The 25,549-nt window shown below is 30.3% G+C and overlaps 1 protein-coding gene across 1 annotated transcript; it reads right to left on the bottom strand.

Moving 5' to 3' along the window:
* Positions 1 to 13,422: 13,422 nt before the first annotated feature.
* LOC124898590 (uncharacterized mitochondrial protein AtMg00810-like) lies at positions 13,423 to 14,760 on the bottom strand. The gene is made up of 4 exons (XM_047412228.1): positions 14,600 to 14,760; positions 14,419 to 14,503; positions 13,744 to 14,214; positions 13,423 to 13,662 (listed from the first exon to the last, which is right to left on the bottom strand). The coding sequence occupies exons 1-4, from the start codon at positions 14,758 to 14,760 to the stop codon at positions 13,423 to 13,425; spliced, it is 957 nt and encodes a 318-aa protein (XP_047268184.1).
* Positions 14,761 to 25,549: the final 10,789 nt, after the last annotated feature.

Below are 25,549 nucleotides of genomic sequence, written 5' to 3'. Positions count from 1 at the left end.
ATGCAAGTGGATGAATAGTAGCAGGGGTGCATATATAATCAGCAAGATGAGAGGTTTATGAGTAGGACTGGATGATCTCCTAGCAGGAATTCGAACAAAAGTTGTTGGAAAGGGATTAGGAGGAGAAACTGTATTAAAGAAATGAGCAGAAATAGAAGAAACAAAGGGTATTGGTTCAGTGGAGTGGGATACAGGAATTGTAGATGAATAAGGGGAAACAGTAGAAGAAGATTTGGGTATAGAAAAAATAGATAGAGTAACAATGTCACTGAAAGGGGTTTGAGGAACATGATTAAGGGAGGGAACAACAAAATTGCGATAAGGAAAAATGTATTTATGAAATATAACATCTCTAGAATAGAAAGTAGAATGAGAAGTAAGGTCCAACAACCTGTAAACTTTTTTACCACATGGTCTAGAAAACTACAAAAATGGATCTAGACCCAAGTTTGTCTCTCCCGGGTTTAGTAGAAGATACAAAAAATAAGCAACCAAAAGATTTTAGATGTGTGTAAGAGGGACGATGGAAATTCAATCTTTCAAGAGGTGAAATATTATGCAAAGTTGTAGAAAGTAGTCTATTAATGAGGTAAGTAGTAGTTAAGACATATCCTCCCCAATATTTCTTAGGGAGATTAGACTGAAATAGAAGAGATCGAGACACTTCTAATAGATATTTATGTTTTTTCCGAACCACCCCATTTTGTTGAGGACTTGAGGGGTAGAGGCAACAGTTGTTTGATGTAGAATCAAATGTTCATTAAAGAATTGTTGGCAAGTAATACTAACCCCTAGTTCTAAAGCATTTTTTGTCCTAAAAGGTTGAATAACATGATTGAAATAAGTCTTGACCATGGAAACAAAATCTTTTAGAACAGTTAATGCATTATTTTTGCATGAGAGGAGATGTGTCCAAGTAATTCTAGTAAAATCATTAATCAAAGTAATGAAATAGCTATAATTGTTGTAAGTTTTACTGTTATAGGGACCCACATATCAACATATACGAATTGAAAAGGTAAAATTGATTTGATAGAGCTTAGAGGGAAGGACAATCTTTGTTGTCTAGCCACGAGACAGACATACCATAAAAAAGGTTGTTTTGAAGAAATTGTATAAGGTAAATTGAAAATAAACTTCATTCTACGAAAAGGTAAATATCCCAACCTTTAATACCAGACAATATCTAATTTATTATCAGAAACATTAGGTGTAGAAACATCAGGATTACAATAGGAATTGTTTTAAAAAAAAGAAGAATTATAATGGAAAGTAAGAAAATAATAAAAAACTATAGAATCAGAACTATAAACTGGTAACCTACATAAGTTTTCTACAACATGAGGAACTGGACAAGATGAGACAACACTAGAATTGACAGATAAGGCAATGACAGGTTCTAAATGTAAGAAAAATTATCCATTTGTAGCTTTATCAATTTCCAGAGGCCTTTTCAGAGAAGGCCCTGTAAAAAACAAGTAGAAATTATAAGAATGGCATGACACTAAAGTTGAACAAGCAATTTGTGAATACAAATTAAGTTGAAATGCAAGGATGGTACAAGAAGAACATTATGTAAAGTGATATCATATCTTAATTGAAATAATCTAATAGATATAACTTTTACTTTGTACACATTTGGTAGAGTGATGAGATATGGTATAGAGAGAGGTTGTATATTGTGAAGTAGGTGTTTGTATGGGGTCATGTGGTTAAGTGGCACTTGAATCTAAAATCCAAGTACCAAAGCCATCTAATTATGAAGTAGAACATATTGTGGGCGATGAAATTTTATTAAATTTAAATTCGTACAAAATTCGGATTATATGAAATTCAAAATATATTAGTCCTAAATAAATATTGCGGATTAATATAATTAAATTAATTATTTAAGTTCAAACACATGGATTTAAATAAGGTCCAATATTTATTGGGTTAGTCCATTAATTTGGGCTACAAATAAGGGAAAATTTCAGAAATAGCAACTATAGAGCCTTAATTGTAACTTTTATAGCAGCAGCTCCATAATTACGAAAAATAGCAAATTGTATTTTATATTTAAGTAAACTATTGCTATACAAATACATATACAATAAGATTTACTGCCCTTGTTTTACTCAAATTAGTTGAGTTAAATAAGAAATAATTATCCATCTAATTAAATTCTCATAAATTACTCTTATTTAAATTATTAGATTCCTTTTCCCAATCAAACACAAATATGAAGATTATTATTTCTATGATCGTTAATTTTTCAAAATAGCATTCTCTTATATAATTAACTATTTTTTTCTTGTTAGTTTTTTTAATTTTTTTATCTTTTTTTAATTTTAATTTCTTTTTCTTTTTCATTTTTTTCTTTTCACTTTATTTTCTCTCTTCTACTTCTCTTCTTTTTTTCCTTTTTCGTTTATTTATTTATTTTTTTCTTTTTTTGTTTTCTTTTTTTTTACTCTTCTATCTCTATCTTTTATTTTTAAAATACAAATATCTCTATCATATATACATATTAAAAAAATGTACAAAATAAATAGACATACAAATTTGCATATGTATTTACGGTAAAAAAACATACATATATATCTGCATATGTATTTACAGAAATACATATCTGACTCACATGTATATATAAACATATAGGACAAAAAATCTCTATAACAAAAATGACAATTATATACATATAGGTAATAAAAAAAAACACATGATACATATCTTAAGCAGTAAAAGAAAACAAATAAGTACATATGTTACCCTCTAAAATGACATAGTATGTACAGTTCAAAGACAAATCCAACAACATATAAAATACATATAGCTCTGCAGATGTATTTACATAATACATACCTGATTCATATGTATATTCTTATTTTATATGAGTTACCTTTGTATTTCGCAAATACATATGAAGATATATAATATAGTTATGTTTGTTACTATTTAATATGAATATGATATGTATTTCGTAAATACATACGTATGTTTTGTACTAAAATATATATTCAGATCTATATGACTATGTATTTTGTATGTTTTTTGAATATGTGTATGTGACATACATATTTGTCTTTTCAAAATAAAAGTTAGAGATAGAATAGCAAAAAACGGAAAAAAACAAAAAGAAAAAAAGAAAAAAATGAAAAAAAAAAGAAGTGAAAAAGAAAAAAAAAGGAAGAAAGAGAAATGAAGTATAAAAATAAAACAAAAATATAAAAAAAGAAGAACAAAACGAAAAAAGAAAAAGAAAAAATAAAGAGGAAAGAAAAAAATTAAAGAAAAAATGAAAATAAAAAAATAAAATGGTAAAAAATAAGATGAGAAAAAAATAATAAGAAAAAAAGGTAGAGATATAAGAGAGTGAAAGACAATAATGATGTTTTATATTGAAATCTTGAAGATCATGGAGATAATTATCTTCAAATATGAAAAGAGAAAAAAAAAAAGAAAACAAAACTAAAAAGAAAAAAAAAGACGAGAAATAAAAGAGAGAAAATAAAGTGGAAATAAAAAAATAAAAATAAAATAAAATAAAATAAAAAGTGATAAAAAAAATAAGATGAAAAATAAAAAGGTAAAAGATATGGCTATATTTAAGGGAGGTGAAATAGTGCAGTAAAAATAGAAAAATGTAAAGTAGTGAGAGTAAGACATACACTTGCCTAGTCAATGAGTAAAATAATGTTACTCTTACTATAAACTATAATTTTACAAAAGTGTTGCTATTTATTGTAATTATAGTTTTAAGTATATTACTTTCTGTATTTTTTCCTACAAATAATGAGTCATTTTGTTAAGCCCAAAATATTATCTTATTTTAGAGGCCCAAAATGAGCGCCACGTATCAAATGACGTGGCATGCCAAGTCAAGTAAAGGAGTCAATAAGACCATACCACATGTCAAAATTATAAAACTCAAAATCAAAATAAGTCAAGTTATCAATAAAGTGATCAAAATAGGTCACCTATTTAATAAGTTATCAAAATAGGCTAAACGTAATAATTATTATGTTTTTCACTTTTTTGTTAACGGTCAACTAAAGGAGTTGACTTTTTGTAAAATATAATAAATTGTCACATTTTACAATTTTTTTTTGTAAAACGTAATAATTTATTACGTTTTATAAAAAAGATACAAAACGTAACAAATTCTTACGATTTACATGAATATCTAGATAAAAAAGCTAGTGTTTTATCACATCGTCGTTGTCATGTCTATTCAGATTTTACAAATCGTAACAAAAAGTTACGTCTTACACTTTATACCCTTACATCAAATTTAATTTACGTTAGACACGTTCTCAAACACTTTACACTTTATGTGTAAAAAGTTACTTTTTACCAAACACTTTGCACCATTTCAAAAAGTTACTCCCTCTATTTCAAAAAAAATAATCTACTTTGATTTGGGATAAAGTTTAAGAAAATAAAAAAATTCTTAACTCTTGTGGCCTTAAATTAAAATTATCAAATATATCAAAATGTCTTTTAGTCTTGTGATCCTAAACATGCTATGTGAAAAGTTAAAATTAAAATATTGCCAAAAAAAGTGGACATTCTTTTTTAAACGGACTAAAAAGGAAAGCAGGTCATTCTTTTTTTAAACGGAGGGAGTATTTTTTACACTTTATGTCAAATTATACTTTATGTCAAATTGTAAAAAATATGTTTTACACTTCACTGCTCGTTCGAATAATTCATCTTTTTTCTTTGTAATAAATTTTTACATTTCACACGATATTTTTTTTTTTTTTAAAAAAAAAAAAGAAGTAGCAATTACCTCATGAACTTGTCACTTCCCTTATATTTATTCTATATTAAAAAATAACCACTTCTACCCTTAATTATCCGATTTCTCTCTAAAAAATTATACTTTTGAGTTTTTCTCTACTCCAAAATAGTGAAATGTTGAATTTTTGTCGACCAAATATGTTATTATCTAAAAAAATTATATTTTTTTTGTATGTTAAAAATATGAAATTATTTTTTCCGGTTAGTGTTTCATAGTAGTTTTCGTTTAGTGTTTCGATTAGGATTTTCACACATCATAATAAAAACTTACGCTTTACACTTTCAAAATTGACACATCGTAATAAATACTTACGATTTTCATTAACTTTCTTCAACCAACCATTTCTTTAACTTTCCAAATCTGGTCCCCCCCCCCCCCTCCCACTTCTTTCATCTTTGTTCCCCACCACCATCCCACAGTAATTTTTCGGCGACCCTCCCCCCCCCCCCCCCCCCCTCCTCATCTCCATAACGTTGTTGTTCTTGTTTCTATTGAAGAATCTAAATCTACCAACATCAAGTTAGGTATATTTCTTATAATTTAATTTTAAGTTTTATTTGAACTTGTACTGATGTTGACAGACATGTATCTAAATTTTATTTTTTATATTTCGTTGTAAGAATTTTTTTTGGATCCAGTAGAATCAATGAACTTAATTTTTTTGGACCCATTAGAATGAATGAACTGAAAATAATTCGAGTTAGACCCATTTGGTTTTAACAGTTTCGTATTAAAGTATTTCATTATATGGTACCTAGGAACTAGGACCCATGTTGTCTTTGTCGAAAAAAAGTAAAACTGTATGTATTTTGTAATTTTGTTTGACACGAGATAGAAAAAGAAATTGGTAGCATGGACTCGACTAAGACATAGAAAAAGATGTTGGTAATTATTAAAAATTCGAAGCTTAAGTTTCAAAGACTCAACTTTTAGTGTTGGAATGAGACAAGATTGTTAGCGATTTCATCTGGTTGTTATTCGTTAAGATTCCTTAATTTGAGGAATGAGATTATTTTATTTTTCTTTGTGTGTTGATCACCTAATCTGTTTGTACCTAACGTCTTATTTATCTTTGTTTTCAATCTAAAGAAAAGAAGTAAAATGAAGTTGCTTCTCCATTTTCCTTGCTTCTGAATGTTGTGTGTAATGTTTTCTTTTTTTATTATATCCTCCTTTGCTTTTATAATTTTTTTTCCCTAGTTTTGATATGCGATACTTGAGCCGAGAATCTTTAGAAAACACTCCATCAACCTGTGTGCTCTCTATCCCCAAACCCTACCTGTCGGGTTATACTGAGTATATACGTTGTTGTAGTCGTATAATCTGAACAACATACAACTATACAAGTGTTTGTTTCATTCCCTCAGTTTCATATTTTTAACTGCTTTATGTTTCTTGAATATTAATTTGACAAACTCTGAATGTTAACTTTTTCACAGTAGTAATTTTCAAATTAGATATTGAATAACAACAAGAAAAAAAAATTAGTACAAGTTTGTAATTATACTGAGTACATATTAGACTCGTAATAAACTTGTAAAATATTGGGCATATAAGTGAAAGCAAACATTGCAACCATTCCGATTTATGGGAGAGGGCAAGTCAGCAGATAGAGAGCTCTTTCAGGCAAATATTATTTATTCCAGCAGAAGTAGGAGAACAATATTTACACATATTTAATAGTTGTGTTATCTATATTATTTTAATGATTTAAATGTGTGCTAAATTAAATGATTTTAGTGTTTTAAGAAGTATTAGATATTTGTTCATTTTTGTTAGCATGCAAAAGCTAAAAGTCACCCAACGAATCTTCATCATTTATTAGCCATTCCCCAAAATTTACTTGTCCTTGAACTAAAAATGACGTTGGATATTTTTCAATTATAATCAATTTATAATCGAAACTGTTCAAACCCATCCTTTTATAAAGTGAATTACATAATTTTTTAAATCGAACATTCAGTGGATACTTGACATTGTATTTTGGAGAACAATTATAATGTATGGTGTTTCCATCATAAATAATGCCACCATCCCAAAAGAAAGAAACTCTAACTTTTGGTTCCGAAGACAATCTTCGTGATTGAATCTAAGAAAGATAAAGGGATGATGAAAATGCTAAACATGGTGAAACTATATGTTGAAGGCATTCTTATATAGTGTTTGCAGGAGTTTGGGAGCAAAAAATAAAACGGAACAATAATATAATGTATCACCTAATTATTTACTCCTTTTTGTGACATGTCACATAAAAATACATTCAGAACTCACAAATTTAGAAAAATATAAAATAATTTTCAAATACACATTTTTAATTATTCAGTCCTTTTGTATGAGAGGTCACATCAATAATTATACATTCACCTGACAAATTTATAAAAGAATATAATTTTCTTCTATGTTTTAGTAAAAAGTAACTGTTTAATATTATTTATGAAAGAAAAAGTCAAAAAATAGGTCTTGTGGTACTTGAATTAACAAAACGAAGCAATAACTTTTTTAAAATTTTTATTACATTTTACAATACTTTTGATGGACAATGCACTATTTTTTTATTTAATTTTTGTGTAAAACGTAATAATTTTTTACGTTTTACTAAAATTTTTGTAAAATGTAATAATTTATTACGATTTGCAAAACTTTTGATAGGACAATACGCTTTTTTTTTAATTTTCGTGTAAAACGTAATCATTTTTACGTTTACTAAACTTTTTGTAAAATGTAATAATTTATTATGATTTACTAAATTTGATTTCAAACTCCATCACGCGCTTGATAGAGTTATTTTTTGCTAAATCAACATTTTTAACGATAAAAAAAATGAGAAAACCCCATTTTTCTTTAGTTTTTAAAAAAACTTCAATTATCTCTCTTCATGTTTATTAACCCTCTTCCTCCACCACTTCCAATCTAAATCAAAATTTCATTCTATTGCTTTTACTTTATCTACTTATTTCTAACTCCATGATTTATAACAGGAGACTTGTTTGTGCATGTGGATCTCCTCCAATTGTGAGAATTTCATGGTCGGATGACAATCCCGAACGTAGATTCCTCGGTTGTATGCATTATAGTGTATGTAATTTTTATATTCTCTCGCCTTCTTTTTATGTTCTGTAACAACTAAGTTTTATAACTTTTTTTTTCATGAATTGCAGTCTCTATTTAGAACTAGTTGCAACTTTTTCGATTGGTATGATCTAGAATTTCCACGTCAAACCAATATTGTGATCTTGGGTTTGTTGAAGAAGACCATAAACAACAAAAAGAGTTGAAAGTCAAAAGGCTGTTGAAGCTAATTTTGTGCATTAGTTTGATATGTAATGTGATGATGTTCATTTACGTTTTGTGTCGTTGAATTGAAAATTGATGTTGGCGTATGTAATAGTGCATTAGTTTGATAAGATGGTATATTTTGACGGATATAGTTAGGCAGAATACATCGGCAGACCCCTTAAATACGCACCATCTTTCACTTAGGCACCCCAAGTGGACGTTGCTCACTTTTGGCACCTCAAGTAGCCATAAAGTGTCGTTTTGGCACCTTTTGCTGAATCAGCAAAGTGAGCGTATTACACTCGTTTTTAAGCGCGTTTGAGGGGTATTTTCATAACTTTTTAGGGGTATTTTAATAATTTTTCATCTTTGAATTTTTTAAAAATTATTTAAAATCTCACATTCTCTTCTCCACAACTTTTTTTTTTGGCTTAACCTTCATTAATGGAGGTGAAATCAACACTCAAAATAAGTTTCACTCCATTAACATGCCTACAACAATAATACACACCATGAACATCAAATAATACTTCTTCCATTAATCAACAGAACACACCCTCTAATCCCAATTCTCGACCATTACACCATAAACACATTAACAGCAACCCAATGAAAATTAACAAAGGATTTTGGCATTCTCTGTGGATTTCAACAGAGATTTTTGCAATTGGAACATCTAGGATCGGAGTCATTGCAATTTCCGTCCATTATGAGAAAGAAAACCCGGCCTTGGTCACAAGATTATTTCAAAGAATGTTCAAAGTCAAAATCTTCAAATGAGGCCTACTAAAGCTCAAGAAATAGAGGTCCAAGTATGTCACATGTATGGAAGCCTTGATCACTTTATTAAGTTTTGTCCCTTGTGGGGAGTAGAAACAAGAAAGCTGCTTCTGAAAAATCTACAGACCAGAGAAGTATCACGATTTGAAAGGATTCTTGCCGGAATTCTCGCTGTCTCTCCCTCTGTTCCTTTGTTCTCTCTCTGATGTGCGAGTGAATTTAGAGGTTATGGTGTGTGTGTGTGTGTGTTTTATGTCTTCGATGAGCTCTGTGTGTGGATGTTTTCGGTGAGCCGTGTGTGTAGTTATGTATACGCTTATTCAGATGAAATAAAACCTGTGTGTGCATTTTAGTAATGAGGAGGGGGTCTCGATTTAGGGGTGGGGTGGGTTGAGGAAGATGATGGGGAGAGGGGCTGCCAAATAAAAATGGTAGTTTGTCCAATGGGGGTGGGGTGGGGGGAGGTGGGAGGGGCGGGGAGGAGGGTATGGAGAAGATGACTTAGGGGGTTTGGGGTGGGGGGAGGGAATTAAATTTTATAATTTTTTTATAATTATTTAAGTTAAAAAAATTGTCAAGTGTCAATATTTGATTGGTGTTTTTTTATTATAATTAAAAATAGTTATTTAACAATTAATTTGGACAAAAATGACAAATGTCATAATATTATTGGTCACTTTACACGTCGGCGGCGCGTGTAATACACGCACACGATATATTTTTTCTTATTCAACAAAAGGTGCCAAAATGACACACTTTATGGCTACTTGAGGTGCCAAAAGTGAACAACGTCCACTTGAAGTGCCAAAGTGAAAGATGGCGCCAGGTTGAGGGGCCTAGCGATGTATTCTGCCGATATAGTTATATTTCTTTGCTGATTAAAGCAATATATTTGTAGTTATACTTCTAATATTTCTTGGTTATTGTTGGCTTCTCTATAAGAAGATGATAACTTCTAATATTTATAGTTATACTGGTTATCAATTTTTAGTTGCAACCGAATCTTAGTTGCAACCAAAAGTCTACTTATATATATATATATATATATATATATATATATATATATATATATATATATATATATAATCTTATTGGATTATTAATTTACTAATAAAAAAAATCAAAATCGAAAAAATAACACAATAATTTTTTAAAAAAAATCACTAACTCAATAACGATAAATCAATAACATTTTTATCGGTTTGATTTTTCTACACCCCTAACTTAAATTGTGATTTCTTACTCCATTAATTATAATAAGAAATATATTTGTGCATGTAAGTCTCCTCAAAATCCTAATCGAAACACTAATCGAAAACTACTATAAAACACTAACCGAAAAAAATAATTTCATATTTTTAACGTACAGAACAATATAATTCTTTTAGACAATAGCATATTTGATCAACGAAAATTAAACATTTCACTATTTTGGAGTAGAGGAAAACTCAAAAGTATAATTTTTTAAGAGAAAAATTGGATAATTAAGGGTAGAAGTGGTTATTTTTTTTATATAGAATAAATATAAGGAAAGTGGCAAGTTCATGAGGTAATTGATACTTCTCTCTTTTTTATTTTTTAAATTTTTGTGTGAAAAGTAAAAATTTATTACAAAGAAAAAAGATGAATTATTCGGACAAGCAGTGAAGTGTAAAACATATTTTTTTACAATTTGACATAAAATGTAATTTGACATAAAGTGTAAAAAAATACTCCCTCCGTTTCAAAAAGAATAGCTTACTTTCCTGTTTAGAACCACAAGATTAAAAGACATTCTGATACATTTGATAATTCTAATTTAAGGGCACAAGATTTAAAAATTTCTTTATTTTCTTAAACTTTGTGTCAAGTCAAAGTAGATTATTATTTTTGAAATGGAGGGAGTAACTTTTTGAAATGGTGTAAAGTTTTTGGTAAAAAGTAACTTTTTACATATAAAGTGTAAAGTGTTTGAGAACGTATCTGACGTAAAGTTAATTTGATGTAAAGGTATAAAGTGCAAGACGTAACTTTTTGTTACGATTTGTAAAATCTAAATAGACATGACAGTGACAATGTGACAGAATACTGATTTTTTTTTATCTAGATATTCGTGTAAATCGTAAGAATTTGTGACGTTTTGTATTTTTTTTATAAAACATAATAAATTATTATATTTTACAAAAGAATTTGTAAAATATAATAATTTATTATGTTTTATAAAAGTCAACTCCGTTAGTTGACCATTAACAAAAAGATGAAAAACGTAATAATTTATTACGTTTAGCCTATTTTGGTAACCTATTAAATAGGTGGCCTATTTTGGTCACTTTATTGATAACTTGGCTTATTTTAGTTCCGAGTTCAAAATGATGCAGCAGGCCTAGTGATAGCAAAAGCCCATAAAAGACATCACAACACTTGAATTTGATTGGTCAAAGTAAGTCCATCTTCATCATGACTCTTTCCTTTCCACAACTATAAATAGGGGTCTCATAATAAAAAAAAAAAAAACCAACAACTCTAACAAGAAGCAAGAGAAAGCACGTGGATCAAACACCGTAATTTCTCTACAAAGCTCAAACATTCAAATTTAGTTCATCAAGATTCAATATCAAGACTGCAAGATTCAAGAACAAGTTCAAAAGCCCTTGAATTCAAGCACAAGTTAAGATCAAATCCATCAAATTCGCAAATCAAGTTCAAATTCAAGATTAATCTTGAAGTCCTTGAATTTATATTTGAAAAGGCGAATCAGAGGTAGAGATTGTAACACTCACTTATTGAAATCAATAAAATGGTTGTTGTAATATTTTTCTTGTCCCGATTATTTATTTATTTTTCGGTCACAAAATTTTATTCTCCAACACATATATAGAAGTCAACATTATTAACAACAAAACCATTAAATAAACCTGCAAAAGCACTGAAAACAACATTTTCAGTAAATATGTCTGTATGAAAAGCTGAAGATTGTTGAAGACTTAAGAGGTACTGATAATGTTGATACTAATCTTTGTTAAAACCAAAGGAATAGAAGGAGTAGGAGTGGATTCTGCTGGAACTTTTGCATTTTGAACACAAGAGGCTAAACCAGATGAAGAGGCAGAACTTTTCTTATTCTTTGTGAATTTGAAATGTTTAGGATAACCATGTAATCTGTGGCAATCTTCAATAACATGCCCAAATTTCTTGCAATATTTGCAGAAAATATTACCAATGTTTACATTATTTCCTGCATTGGTATAGTTACCAAAATTTCCTTTCTTAGATTCAAATTGAACTATTTGGTTGTAATTGACAAAATTACCCCTTAAGTAATGAGAACCTTAACTACTAGATGCTAAAAAAATAGCAGATTCATTTGAGAAGTTAGGGATGTGAGGAGAGCTCTCCTTTTAATGCTCATCATTTTGTGGCATGGAGTAGGCTCTACTAATGGATGGTAAATGAGGCATCATTAAAATATTAGTCTTGCAGGGGGAATAAGTATCATTTAGTTCACTTAAAAACTGGAAAAAATATTGTTCCTCCAAGAGTTTTGATAACGCACCACAGGTGCAAGTAGTTCCTACATATGTTGTATGAAGTTCATCCCATAAACTTTTCATTCTGGTGAAATAGGTTGCTATATCAGACGAACCCTAACTTGTAACACTAATTTTATGCTAGATCTGAATATATTTGAAACAATCAGATTATCCAAACCTTTCATTTAGATCCTTTAAGATTTCTCTAGAAGTGTTATATCTTATGAAGCTAAGGATAATATTCCTAGATAAGGAATTGGTCATCCAAGCAATGAGCATGTCCTTGCATCGTTTCCAGTATTGAGAATATGGAGAATCCTCTGAAGGTTGAGGATTATGTCCAGTAATGATAAATAACTTATTTTTCGCTGAAAAGGCAACAAGTATATTTCTTCTCCAAACCACGAATCTATTTTCATCGAAAAAAGGAGAAACCAAAGGGGTATTCGGGTTGTTTGAAGGATGGACATAGTAAAACCTTCGATCAAATGTAGTAAACCACGATATAGTTACCAACTTTGATCAAAAAACTATAAACCAAAGAGTAAACCACGATGATACACCCAGTATAATAGTCACTGTTAAGTTACAGATTACATGACTAAAAGGTTTTTGGCTCTACATCGATTTACAAGCATACGTGATAAATATATAGTACAACGAGACATTAGTCTTCTACGTGAACACAACTACTAGATGGTAAACACAATAGAGTACTAAAGGGCTTCTAATTACTTAAAGAAGTTGTCAACATCTTGGACAATAAATTAGGTCCAATACCCTTCTTGCAAACTGAAGGTGGGTCCTTCACGTTCGGTTTGTCCCGTAAGAAGTGAAATCATGTTGTGGACAGCGACTTTATAAGAACGTCTGCTATTTGATCCTTAGAGGAGAGAAACTAGATGACAAGGTCGCATCTTGCTACTTTATCCTGCACAAAATGGAAATCTATCTCAACATGCTTGGTGCAAGAGTGAAAATAGGATTAATTGACAGGTATGCTGCACTGATATAGTCACACCAAAGGATAGGGGCACGGGATAGTTGAAGACCAAGCTCGAACATTAGTGATTAAGTCCATGTTAATTCTACAGCATCATCTACTAAAGCATTGTACTCAAATTCTATAAATGATTGTGCCATCATTCGTTGTTTGCGAAAGGACCATGAAATCAAATTTGGCCTAAAATATATTGCATAGCCACCAGTAGATTTACGATCATCTATGCTGCCAACCCAATCAGAGTCAGTGAACGCCTCTAAGTGAAGATTAAAAGCTTTTGAAATGAAAAATGACATATTCTTAGTGTGCTGGAGATAACGGAGAATGCGTTACACAGTAGGCCATTGATTTACAGATAGATTGTGCATAAATTGACACACTTTATTCACCACAAATGATATATCTGGTCTCATTGGAGGGAGATACTGAAGAGCACCAACCACTTGCCTGTAAAGACTTGGGTCATCGAAAGTTAGATTGTCACCCTTATGAAGCTTGGCATTGGTGGCCATGAGAGTACTGAGAGGTTTACAGTGAAGTATCCTAGCTTTGGTGAGTATACCATGGATATATTGAGGCTGAGAGAGCCAAAGGCCACTGCCCGAGCGAGATACTTGAACACCAAGAAAATATTGCAGTAGGTCGAGATCTCTAATGGAAAAGGCATGACCAAGCTCTTGAGTAAAGGAAGCAAGAAATGAAGTATTGTTACCTGTGAGTACAATATCATCTCCATAGACCAAGAGGTAGGCAACAAAATTGGCGTGAGAGTAAATAAACAAAGAAACATCGATTTTAGAGAAAGTGAAGCCAACGAAAAAGAGAAATTGGTGAAGCTTTTTATACCATACTCGTGGGACCTGTTTAAGACCATAAAGAGATTTATGAAGCTTGCATACATGAGTTGGAAAATGAGGGTTAACAAAGCCTTGAGGTTAAGCCATGTAGACATCCTCTTGGATCTCAACATGTAGAAAAGTATTTTAAACGTCCAATTGACATAACAGCCAGCCATATGTTACTGCCAAAGATAAAATAATGCGGAAAGTAGTGGGTTTTACAACCGGACTGAATGTTTCTTGATAGTCTTGGCTCTCAACCTGATGAAATCCCTTTGCAACTAAGCGAGCTTTGTAGCACTCAATGGCTCTAACAGAGTTTCGTTTAATGCGAAAAAACTATTTACACCCTAGAACATTCATGGAGGGATGAAATGGAACCAACAACCAAGTCTAATTTTTTAACAAGGTTGTCATCTCAGCCGACATAGAAGTGCGCCATTCTCCAAATTTTGAGGCATCAGTGAAGTTTGTAGGCTCGACGGATAGAGGGAAAAATAGGACAGCGGCAGATTTAGACGCAAGGTGAGTAGTTGGTTTACGTTTGGATGTTGGATGTAGTTGCATTGCATGAGGTCTTTGATGTGGATTAGTGAAACTTGGCATGAGTTTGGAAATAGGTTGTTGGGACGTGATAAATAGAGGTAAAGGGAGTTTACTAGTCGTTGGAGACATGGATGAGTCAATTACAGGTGTAGGTAGAACTGTACAATCTAAAGGAATGGGTGGAATAGGAACTAGACAAGGATATGGACTCGACGAAGAGAGTTATTGAGAAGAGTATGAACTAGTTAATATTGGAGAGTTATTGGGATTCATGGGTAGTGAAGAAACTGGAGACCGAAAAGATTGTGAATTGGATAAAATAATAGATGAAGATGCCCATAATTGTGTACTGACCGAAGGTGGGGGACCAAGAATAAACTTGCTGGCAAACAAAAATATAGTTTCATTAAATTGAACATGTTTGGCAATATAAAGTCGACCAGCGCATGTATCAAGGCATCTATAACCATGGTGCGTTGGACTATACCCTAAAAATACACAGGGTTGACTTCAAAAATTAATTTTATGACGATTTGTGGGGACGAAAATATGGAAAGCAGAGACATCCAAACACTTTAAGGAAGTGATAATCTGGTGATATATGAAACACAACCTCGAAAGGTGATTTCCATCGTTTGTTGAGGTAGGAAGACATTTAATCAAGTAAACAGCAGTGTCAAAAGGCAAAATGCCAATATTTTGAAGGAGTAGAACTGTGTACCATGAGGCTCAATCCAGTTTCGACAAAGTGTCTATGTTTGCGTTCAACCTTTCCTTGTTGCTCATGAGTGTGAGGGCAGGAGAAACGGTGAAGAATGCCTAATTTTGCACAAAGAGGTGATAAAGAATGAAATTCACCTCCACCATTAGTTTGGATTGACTTAATTTTTGTGTTAAATTGTCTTTCAAAAAGAACTTGAAATTTAGCTAAAATTGAGAAGATATCTGATTTTCTAAAAAGTGGATAACACCATGTATATCCAGAAAAATCATCAACAAAAACAAGTGGATAATGATGGCGGTAAGAAGATAGAAAAGGAGTAGGACCCGAACATCAACAAAAATAAGTTGAAACAAAGAAGTACTTTGGAGAAATGCTTCAAGGGTATGATCTAATGATAACAGGCAATAAACACTACTCGATTCCATGCTATGATACCATATTAGATGGAGAAATTGAGTTAATCCCCATGGATTTCTGATGAGAGAGAGAAGACGAAAGAGGAAAAAGGATAGAGAGAAAAGATATTTTTATTTCACACACTTCTAGAATATTACATCAGCTACTTATTTATACATCCGAGCTAAAATATAAATGGGTCATATTAAAAATACTCAAAATACTATTCTAAATAGGTTCAGCTCCAGTTGGGCTTCTAATATCTGGCCCTACTCAATATCAACAAAAATTAAATGTAAAAAATTGGACCCCAAGAACAAATGTGATGCATAGTTGTAAGCTTTTGATTATTTAGTTATTTGTTTCTTTCATTAATTTAGGTTTTTCTTATGCTGTTTTGTAATTTCTTATTGTAGTGCTTCACATATTGTTTTTATTGTCATAGTCAACTACACTGAATTTAATACAAAGATGGCTAAAAGAAAAAAAAATAGATTTATAACATCTTCTCACATGTTTTATACCTTGTCGATTAATTCTTTTAGTAAATAACGATATTTGAAAATAACTTCGAACTTATTGAAGCGAAAGAAAAAACTTGTAAAATTAATTACGCTTGTTAAACGGATCAGACCGATTAATTTCAAAGTTCAAATCAGTTTTCTGCCGGACCAACCCAAGTTAATGGGGGTCGAGCTAGGGGCTATGCCAGATTGATCTCATACGAGTCAATTTGACCAATTGGTATCCCAAAACTAGTCCAACCCGATAATGTCAAATCATCCTTTAATTGAGTATTGATCTGGTTCACCGATAATATTATTTTCAACTTTTAATTTTATGTGTTAAATATCTTGATGTTTAAGCCTTTAAATAGGGTTTTAATGAAATATAAGACTCTTAGGGTCGTTTGGTTCGTAGTTATGCTGAGATAAGTTATGCTGGTATAAGTTATGATGAAATAAGTTATACTGGAATTAGTTATGCTAGGATAAGTTTTTATTGAGTGTTTGGTTTGTTGTATTTAAAGTGATATGCATGGTATAATTTCTAAGAATAAATTAATTGATTACCAAAATACCCTCCATCTTATTTAACTTTTTTATATATATTTCTTTTCAAGCTTTAAATATTTATTCTTAAAAATAAAAATTTCATCTTATTTAACTTTAATTTTTTTGCATGTGCCTTCCCATGATTATGTCGTGTGTGTTTAAAAAAAAATCTTACTACATCTTATTTAGTTTGAAATAAAACCTTCCAACTTAAATTTGTCAAAGTAAAAAAGAATTCGTTGTTTATGTCACTTCATTTAAACACATATCACTCATAAAATATAAAATATTAAAATTCATTTTAATTGATATATACAATATCAATTTTCAAGTGATTAAAAAATTATTTAATTTAATATATGTAATTCAACAATGGAGTCAACATTTTTATTATTTTTTAGAGAAATTTAAATATATAAATAAACATAATAATTATTAAATAAATTTAACATATAATATATTCATAAATAAAAAATATATATGTGTGTGAAATGAAATGAAAATATACATTGAACTGAAATAATACCTTGATCTATCATTTCTTTCTTTGAACTGAAATATACTTGGACTGCAATCATTTTTTCTTTATAAAAAGAGAAGTCCAGTGGATAACTTATTCCGGTACTATTTATTAGTCCCGAGATAAGTTATTCCGAATATTGACAACCAAACGATGTATTAAAATTTTTATCCCAAAATTATTATTTTATCCCGCGATTATTTACTTTAATACCGCACACCAAACAACCCCTTAGAGGTCGTTTGGTAGGAGGGATAAAGATAACAAATCACAGGATTAATTTAGAAGAAAAGCCATCCCATATTTGGTTGGGACAAAATGTATGGAATAACTCATCCCGAATTATAATTAATATGGGTCAAAGAGGCATCTTAGCACTAGAGGACATGAAGACGGGAGTGAAGATCCGAGCTTGTGGGTCTACCCATCCAAGGAACAAGCTTTGAAGTGTAGAGAATAAGTCCTTACACTCCAAAGTTGTCTAAGAAGCCAAGTCCAAGGTTACCCCTTTGTAAGGGTTCATTTGGTTATTTTATAATAAGTGTTGCCCTATATTATAAATAGAAACTTTAGGTCATTTTGTCCATTAGACTTTGATGATATATTTTGTAAACTCTTTGAGAGTATCTTGCAAGGTGGAATCCTTGTGGCAAGCCACATCACTTGTGTTGATAACAATCTTAGAAACGGTGGTTGCTTGGGAATCCAATTTTCTTGAGGTATCGTAAGAGTGTAGGTGTTTAATATTACTTGTTGTTTGTGTTTTGGTGTTTAATACACACCTTAGTGCTTAAACTTGTAATATTTCATGTCTCACTATCTATCCTTTTAGTTATTGTAATCTTGTCTCCGTTTTGTTCTCATATTGTTGAAGCCGTGTGTTGTTGTTCTCTCCTTATTTTTGTCATCGTGTTAACCTTATTGTAGTTTGGTTGCTGGCTGTTAACACCTTGATATCATCTCTTTCTTGTTCTTGTAATTTGAATTCGAGTATGGTCCTCAAAGGGTCCTCGATTCTCTTGAACTAGTGGACTATTTTGGTGTGTAAATTGTTTTGTTCTTGGAGTGTTTGGTATCATTTGGTATCAGAGCAGGGTTGGTTGTGTTCCTACACTACCAATCTTGGGCTCTTTTAGTTGGAAAAAAAAAAGTTGTTCTTGGTCGAGAGCTTATACTCTTGTTGTTGTTGATGGTTGGCCGAGTTGGTGTCTAGATTTAGGAGACTTTTTACTTGTATTTGTTGTTTCTTTGTTGGTTCTCTTCATCTCTAACACTCTTGAGTCTTGATCCAAGTTCTTGAGCTAGGATTCAAATTATTGTTGAAGATTGTGGGACGATTTTGTTGTTAGTGGTGGTGGTGTTCATCTTATGTTCTTGAAGTGTGTTGAAAAAGTTGTTGTTAATCTTGAAAACCATATAAAGAAGAGAATTGTTTGTCTTGAAATAATTTTCAAGGCCATACCAAAGGAGTAAGGAGACCAAAAGACTTCCAAAAGTATAGTTACCAAAAAGGAGAAAGACCATTTTTCAAAAATAGCCCAAAGAGAAAAGGAGACAAGACTACCAAAAAAGTTGTCTTACCAATTTGGTGCAAGTAGGTGAAGGACTTTATGAATCTTGAAAGTGGAGTCGAAGACCTTGTTTGTCTCTACTTTAACCAAAATTCTTGTCTTCTAAATACAAAATTGAACAACTAATTTCTTGAAACAAAAAATTTTAAACTTCAACGACTTTTCAACAACCAACAGTAATGTGCCATGTCATTAAGAGCTCAAGAACGTTGGAATTCCTAGTTTCACTTTTTTTATTCTATTGATTTCCATTTTGTTGGTTCTCATACTAATTAGCAAACTAGTAAATACCTACTAGATTGTAGATTCGTTTTTAAGTACGTTTTCTTTCGTGTTAAGCATTGTATTGTGTGCTTTTCTCATTTTTAAGTCATAGTATTTTCTTTGGTCCAAGTTCGAACATCATTTCTTGAGCCATTTCAAACAAGAATCTACTCTATCCCCGAGCCACAATTGGGACCAAGTAACCTCATTGGAGTATAAGCGAGTTATCAACACTTATGAGGACAATAGAGTGAAAACTTCAAAGTATGAGCGTGAGGGAGTTTGTGGACTGTTTTGAGATGTCTTGTGGACAGATTTTTGCTAACCTTTAATGTGTTTGCTATTTCTGTGTTGTTTGTTTAGTAGTTTTTGATAGGTACAATGGCGGGTGAAAGTGAGATGCCTAGTTGAGCTATTTCTTTTATTAAAAAGATGACCAATTCTATGGATAGACGATTGGGATCTTTTGAAATAAGAATGGACGGAATGATGGAAAGAATGGAATAGATGGAAATCTCTCTTTGCAAGAAGTTGGATAACTTGATATAACATCCACTCTTTCCTAATTGAATTCCCGTGAGTGGCCATGCTCTAAATGCGCTACAAGGTAATCAAACTAAACCCTTGCACTCTAGTGAAGGAGGCTAATAGCCAACTAAGTGTGAGTGATAGTTTGCCTTTAGGTGAGCCGAATGTCCCTTCATTTTGTGGAGATAATATAAAACTTGAAATTGTGGATACACTAGTTGATCCACCTAGTGTTAAAGCCATTGTGCCAAGTGATAGTACATTATCTTATGGAAGTCATGAAGACCAACTTGTGTGTGAAAATGGTGATGTTGAACATGTTGACCGATTAATTAAGGATGAACCTCTAGTTGTTTTTGTTGTAGATCATGCTAGTATAGAGGAGATATTTGATCGTAATTGTCATAGTATAGGGGTAAGAAAGTGTGTTCCCAACTTGTGCCCATGGACACTCCACCCATTTGACCCCGCTGATTATTTGAAATATGGTGATGATGTCTTTTGGAATGAATTGAATATGCATGAAATGTATGGCCTTTCTATCTCGGCTTTCAAGCCTATTTGTTGTTCCAAGAAGAGTCTAAGTTTTCTACTTAATAAGCAACTCTTTTTCCTTATTTCTTATCATACTTATGTGGATAGACAAGTTGGTTCTTTCTTGGGAGGGTATTCGGGTAAGAGGGTTGTTTGGTTGTATGTGAAGTTTGAGCCACCTTGGAAAGATGCTATGATTGATTACTCTAATCCTAACCCTCATACCTTGAGGAACTTGTTTGCTTTTTCTTCCTATTATTTTGTAAGGTTCGGATTCGAGGATGAATCTTTTCTAAGAAGGGGAGGATGATATAGGTCAAAGAGGTATCTTAGCACTCGAGGACATGAAGACATGAGTGAAGACCTGAGCTTGTGGGGCTGCCCATCCAAGGAACAAGCTTTGAAGTGTAGAGAACAAGTCCCAACACTCCAAAGCCGTCCAAGAAGCCAAGTCTAAGGTCGCCCCTTTGTAAGGGCTCATTAAGGGCCTTTTGGTTATTTTGTAATAAGTGTTGCCCTAGCTTATAAATAGAACCTTTAGGTAATTTTGTCCATTAGACTTTGATGATATATTTTATAAGCTCCTTGAGAGTGTCTTGCAAGGTGGAATCCTTGTGGCAAGTGTAGACATCACTTATGTTGATAACAACCTTAGAAACGGTGGTTGCTTGGGAATCCAATTCCCTTGAGGTCTCGTAAGAGTGTAGGTCTTTAATATTACTTGTTGTTTGTGTTTTAGTGTTTAATATACACCCCAATGCTTAAACTTGTAGCATTTCATGTCTCACTATCTATCCTTTAGTTATTGTAATCTTGTCTTCGTTTTGTTCTTATCTTGTTGAAGCCATGTGTTGTTATTCTCTCCTAGTTGTTGTCATCTTATTAGCCTAATTGTAGTTTGGTTGTTGGCTGTTTGGTGTCAATACTACCTTGATATCATCTCTTTCTTGTTCTTGTAATTCGAATTCGAGTGTGGTCCTCAAGGGGTCCTCGGTTCTCTTGAACTAGTAGACTGTTTTGGTGTGTGACTTATTGTGTTCTTGGGGTGTTTAATAGCAATAATCCCGGAATTGTAATGTTTTTCTTATCCCTCTCTGAGGGTGGGATAGCTAATCCCATGATAACTTGTTTTCCAACCAAACGACTCTCAAGGGTCGTTCTGTGTGAACAAGTTATCCCGAGATTATTTATTCTAGAATTAGCTATTCTGGGATTAGTTATCTCTCTCTTAAGGTGGAATAAAAATAACACTACAATCTCGGAATAAATTATCCCATAGATTTTATTCCACCCAAACATGGGATAAGTTCATCATAAAATTAATTTCGTGATTAGCTATTCCTTATTCATTATCAAACGAGCCTTTAGGAATTGTTTGGTGTAAGAGAAAGGGATAATAATTTCAGGATAGGAAGTAGGATTATTTTATGTGTTTGGTTATAAATATTAGCTAGTCTCGAGATTATTTACTTCATCATTTATATTCTAATGATGAGATGAGTTATTCTTACATATGACAGGATAACTTATTGCAGGGGTAGATAATTTTATTTAGGGTAAAATTCATAAATAGCATACTTAAGACCATAATGATGAGATTTATAGAAACACTTTCATAATTACTTATACTAGCAATTTGTATTTGAACAAACTATTGCTATAAAAATACATATACGAATCATTTTACTGCCCATATTTAACTCAATTGATTCAAATCAGTTGAGGTAAATATGGTATAATTAGCCATGAATTAAATGTGGAGATTCCTTTTCAATTATAATTTCTTAATTAACATGATTTCCGTTATTTGTTACCAACTGAAATCAAAATTCAAATTTCAATTTCACATTATTATTTTCATCCCTCAAAAAATCAAAATCAAATTCAACTGAAACTTCTTCTGTTCAATATCTTCGAAAATTCAAATTAAACCATTAATTTTGTTGAAGGTATTTAATCGTAATTTTGTTTTCTTATATGAATTTCATCAGTTGCTTGAAATCGATCAAAAAGATTTCGTTCTAAATTATTTTTTGAACCATTATTGTTATTTCGTTCAAATTTTTTTGAGCCATTACTGATGTTTCGTTCAAATATATTGATCAAAATCGATTTTTAGTTAAATTGTTTTTTAATATTTTGAGCCATTAACGAATTTTTGTTAGAGTGATCAAAATCAATTTTGTGTTATGTTGTACAATTTAACAATTTATTTTGTTAAATTATTTTTGAATATTTTGTAAACAAATTCTGAAAAAAAGCAATGCAACAGTAAATTGAACTGATCGAACAATATAGTGATCAAAATCAATTTTTCAAGCTGCTCAAACTCAATTTTTTTCCTTTTCACTTCTCTTTTTTAGTTTTTTCTTTTTCTATTTTTTTTTTATTTTTTTACTCTTTTATCTCTAACTTTTTTTTTTTTTTTTGAAAATACAAATATGTATATCACATACACATATTCAAAAAATATACAAAATATATAGCCATACAGATCTGGATATGTATTTACAGTACAAAACATACATATGTATTTACAAAAATACATATCTCACTCATGTGTATATTTCTTTTCTATATTATAGAAGAGGTGGTTTCAACATGATAGTTTTTTGTCTTTAAATTCATACTTAAGGGTATTAAAGTCATTACAATAAATTATAAGCTCAATTCAATTATTTTTTGTGCTTTGATTTTGGAACCTCATCAAAAGTTTGAATAAAAACCCATTTCTTCTCTTTAATTACAAGCAATGTCATGTAAGAAATTTATCATAATGCCATCACACATGGTCTTGCATATATTTCCAAACATGTGGGCCCTCTATCTTCTATTTATTTTTCAATCTTATTTATCCTTTTTTATGTATAAAATTGTTTCAAATATATTTAAGTAAATTGATAAGTAGGATGATAATTTATTGTAAAAATTAATTATAATTGATGCAATTAAATAAATTTTATTCTTTATTTAATTTCATATCAAACATATAATTTACTTTCTTTCTTATTTGTTACTACAATTTCACCTAATTTAATTTTTTCCTAATATATTCAATCGTGATTTTACTATATCACCTCTAATTAATTATTATGGTCATCTAAGTATCATGTCACTTAAATTGGAGTAGAAATATTTTTACACAATAATTAAAAATTTAAATTATTTTAAAAAATATAATTGACTGTCAATGACACAAAAGGTTGGACAAGAAAAGTAGCATATATTTTTAAAAAATTACATAAAAAATATTATAAATTACAATAATTAAAAACTTGAAATATGTAAAAATAATTTGATCTATTATATATTTTTAAAAAAATACTATAAATTACAATAATTAATAACTTAAAAATTTAAACGATATAAATATTTGGTTGACTCTCGATCCCGGATGAATCTTAGGATGTATATGCAATCCATCTTTTTTTTTAAACTTTTGTTTAAATATATCAAAATTGAAAATGCAAGTTCTAATACAGTACATCAAACGATGTATAAGAAATAATGTAAGCATAAATAATACCAATATTATTAATACAAACATTATTAATGCAAACATTATTAATACATTCCATCAACATTATTTTTATACACTCTAACAAATGACTCCACGTTTGAATGAAAGGAGAATATAAAAAAGCAAAGTTCAATAAAATATCTACATAAGTATGTTTTATCGTGTTCTCAAAGTCAAATAATTTAAATTAATATGAAAGATGGTTCTATATAATTTTTGAAACACTTAAAATTTGAATTTAAAATATTAATTTAGTTTAACTTCAAAGAACAATTTGACAAATAAAAGAGAAGGAGAAAATGAAAGCAAATGATATTTATGTCGGCTTAGTAAGGGAATACAATGCGGGTTATTAACTGCAACTCACATGAGATGTAATATGCAATAACTAGATAACATTTTATCTTTTTCAACAATTATTCTCTATTTTATACAACAAGTGTCAAGTCTTATGTATCAATTTTAATCTCATATTTTCTACTTAATCTAGCAAATCTTAATCATATGATTAAATATATAGACTTCTATATGCATCGAATTTTGTTATTTATATGAGTAAGTAATACATAACTATCTTGTAAGACTTGGCTCCTTGAAAAATACTACCAAGCAGTTAATATATTTTGTCTATTCATATTTTATAATTCATAATTCAAACTAATATCAATTTAACTTACTGTACATAGTAAAAATATCTTAACGTTGGGCCCGTGATGCCACGGGTCATGCTCCTCTAGTATAAACATATAAGACACAAAATCTTTATAACAAAAAGGACAACTATGTACATATACATATAAGTAATTAAAAAATACATGATACATATCCTATATGTTTATATATACATGTGAGTCACATATGTATTTCTGTAAATACATATGCAAATATATATGTATGTTTTTTACCGTAAATACATCTATATGTCTATTTATTTTATATATTTTTCGAATATTATATGTGATATAGATATTTGTCTTTTAAAAATAAAAAATAGAGATAGAAGAGTAAAAAAAAGAAAAAGACAAAAACGAAAAATAAAAATCTGAAAAAAAAAAGAAGTGATAAAAGGAAAAAAAAAAAAGAAGAAGAAAGAGAAATAGAAATAGAAATAGAAGTGTAAAAGCAAAAGCAATTTTTTAAAAAAAAAAAAGAAGAAGAAGAAAACCAAAAAAAGTATGAAAAAAGAAAAAATAAGAAAACGAAAAAAGAAAAAAATGAAAAAGAAACAAAAAGAAGTAGAAGAGAGAAAATAAAGTGGAAAGAAAAAATAGAAAAGAAAAAGAAATTAAAATACAAAAATAAAACGATAAAAAATGAAAAAACTAGCAAGAAAATAATTTAGAGATATAAGATATTTTGAATTTTTTAATAACATGAAGATAGTAATCTTTATACTTGAGTTTGATATAGAAAAGGAATCTACTAATTTAAATAACAGTGATTTATGAGAAAGGAAAAAAATTGTAATAGGAATTTAAGAGATTTCAAACAATAAAAGGTAAAGTAAAAATAGCTAAAGGAAAGAGAAAGAGAAGTGACATGAAAAAGAATTTTATACATGTAACTTCTCAAAAAATAATAAATGGGGACCACACTTAAAATAATGCTATGTTTGTTATACACTATAATTTCATTGTGTTGCTATTTTTTCATAATTTAAGTATTAAAGTATGTTATTTCTCGTAGTTTTTCCTTTTA

This window comes from Capsicum annuum, chromosome 5 (genome assembly GCF_002878395.1).
Source record: "Capsicum annuum cultivar UCD-10X-F1 chromosome 5, UCD10Xv1.1, whole genome shotgun sequence".
NCBI lineage: Eukaryota > Viridiplantae > Streptophyta > Magnoliopsida > Solanales > Solanaceae > Capsicum > Capsicum annuum.
Note: the sequence above shows the minus strand (reverse complement) of the source record. Positions and strands in the feature narration are given on the sequence as shown.

Coding starts and splice junctions, on each gene's coding strand:
- LOC124898590 (XM_047412228.1), bottom strand. CDS start 14,760: ATGCAACTACATCCAACATCCAAACGTAAACCAACTACTCACCTTGCG. Junction 14,504..14,599: donor TCGGCTGAGATGACAACCTT/GTTAAAAAATTA, acceptor AAACTCTGTTAG/AGCCATTGAGTGCTACAAAG. Junction 14,215..14,418: donor ATCAAGAAACATTCAGTCCG/GTTGTAAAACCC, acceptor GGTCTTAAACAG/GTCCCACGAGTATGGTATAA.